Below are 2037 nucleotides of genomic sequence, written 5' to 3'. Positions count from 1 at the left end.
AAAAAAAAATAAAAAAAAAATAAAAAAAAATAAAAAACTTGAAATGAACAAATAACATATCTAAAATACTTAAATGCTCTAAAAATTTCCACTGCCATCAAGTTCAAGAGAAGTCAACAGCTTGTTTTCCAGGCTTCAAAGAAAGTTGTCTTAAATATAAGTAACACAAGTTAAAAAGTACCATGGTTTCATTTATATGCAGCCTGTTAAAATGGAGTGTTTTCATTTTTGTTTCTTACAGAAACAGGACCTTGCTCTGATGCATAGGCTGAGTACATGGTACAATCATAGCTCACTGCAGCCTCGAATTCCTGGGCTAAGTGATTCTCTTGCTCAGCCTCCTGAGCAGCTAGGATTGCAGGTGCATAGTGCCACACTCAGCTAATTAAAACAAAGTTTTTGTGAAAGTGGGGTCTCCATGTGTTCCCCAGTCTGATCTTGAACTTCTCACCTCAAACGTCTCTTGCCTTGCTCTCCCAAAACACAGATTACAGGCATGAGCCACTGCACCTGGCTAAGATGGGATGTTTATGTAGCATAACTAAGAGCTAAAAATACAAACCAGATGCTGCTTGAGTCTTAACCCTTTCCTGTAAAGTTACTACATTTCAATTATATGTTAAAGGTACCTCAGTGACTAACACATTATATATCCTTCCCAGCAGCTCTTCTCTAGTTGTGAGAAAAGAACCTGATGTACCTGTGTTCTTTCCAAATGGCCAGCTGGCAGAAAGTATAAGCATGTGTTTACAGACTGGACCAACAGGGGGTGCCAGTAACAATTCTGAAACATCAGAGGAACCAAAAATTGAGCAAGTAATGCAACCCTTGCCTCATCAACCATCAGATAACCAGAAAATTTACCAGGATTTATTGGTAAGAAAATGTAGATCATTTCATCTTTTTGAGAAGGTTATTTAGTATAGGATATACTAGTTAAGCTTTCCCTAGGTTTAAACTGATGGAGACCTTAACATAAAAAGATTTTTGCCTAATTAACAATGTAGCATTTCTTTTAGCTTTTCATAAATTATAACTTAAATTCAGTACTTTACGGTAAACATACTTAAGTACTTAGAAAAACACAGCTTTATTTTTAAAGTATAAATATTGATATGCCTAATTCAAACCAAAATTAGTATTAGAAAATAAGCAAGTTTCTTGGAAATTTGAAAATTGGAAAGTAGTGGGATATTTATGATAATATTTACTGATTTTAGTTTAGGTAAGCCAATGTTTATTAAATACTTAGCTTAGTCTAAGACAGTAGGCTCAGTGAAATCGATAATATAAAGGTGAATATGACACTCTGTGCCCTTGAGAGCCTAGGGGAAACAACAGCACATGCAGACTAGTAAACAATTATAAGACAGGCTGTTGAGGAGTAGTAGTGTAAAGCAAAGAACACAGAATAAAAGGGACAATTCTGATTGGAGGAACTAGTCTTATAAAACTTAAAATGTGATCTGGGACTTAAAAGATAGAGAAACCCTGACTGTTACTTTCATCCAAATTGTAGAACATTTGATTTGTCCATTTGTGAGAAGGCTAATTAAACATACTTCACAGGGCCCTATGTATTCATCAATGAACACTTATTTGTTATTTCCTTGCTAGGTCCTAGACTGGTGCTAGCAGCTTGTATGCTCAGGGAATGAAATATGCAGAAATAGTATCACAGGTCATTCTTACTTTTAGAAAGTGAGAAGAAAAGGAGCCTAATTCTGTGAATATCATAAAGGCCTAATTTATAACTGAAACATATTATCACTTTTCAAATGAAAGCATTATTTAAAAGTTCTTTATAAAAAATTTAGCATAAATCTTCGAAAATACTTGGAGAATTACTCAAAAGAGGTTTTTTTGTTTGTTTGTTTTTTGAGACAGGGTCTTACTGTGTCGCCCAGGCTGGAGTGCAGTGACATGATCTCAGCTCACTGTAACCTCTGCCTCCCGGGTTCAAGGGATTCTCGTGCCTTCCAGGTAGCTGGAACTAACAGGCACCTGCTACCACACCTGGCTTTTTTTTTTTTTTTT

The 2037-nt window shown here is 35.5% G+C and overlaps 1 protein-coding gene across 1 annotated transcript in view; it reads left to right on the top strand.

The window, feature by feature from the left end:
- The window catches only part of STIL (SCL/TAL1 interrupting locus), a 62732-nt gene that overhangs the window by 50113 nt on the left and 10582 nt on the right, over positions 1-2037 (top strand). The window contains exon 16 of the mRNA XM_012000351.1: positions 663-886. Within this exon, the coding sequence (XP_011855741.1) occupies positions 663-886 (224 nt within the window). The remainder of the gene's footprint in view (positions 1-662; positions 887-2037) is intronic.

The sequence above is a fragment of the Mandrillus leucophaeus genome, unplaced genomic scaffold (genome assembly GCF_000951045.1).
Source record: "Mandrillus leucophaeus isolate KB7577 unplaced genomic scaffold, Mleu.le_1.0 Scaffold626, whole genome shotgun sequence".
NCBI classification, from domain to species: Eukaryota; Metazoa; Chordata; class Mammalia; order Primates; family Cercopithecidae; genus Mandrillus; species Mandrillus leucophaeus.
This window is presented reverse-complemented; position numbering and strand designations above follow the sequence as displayed.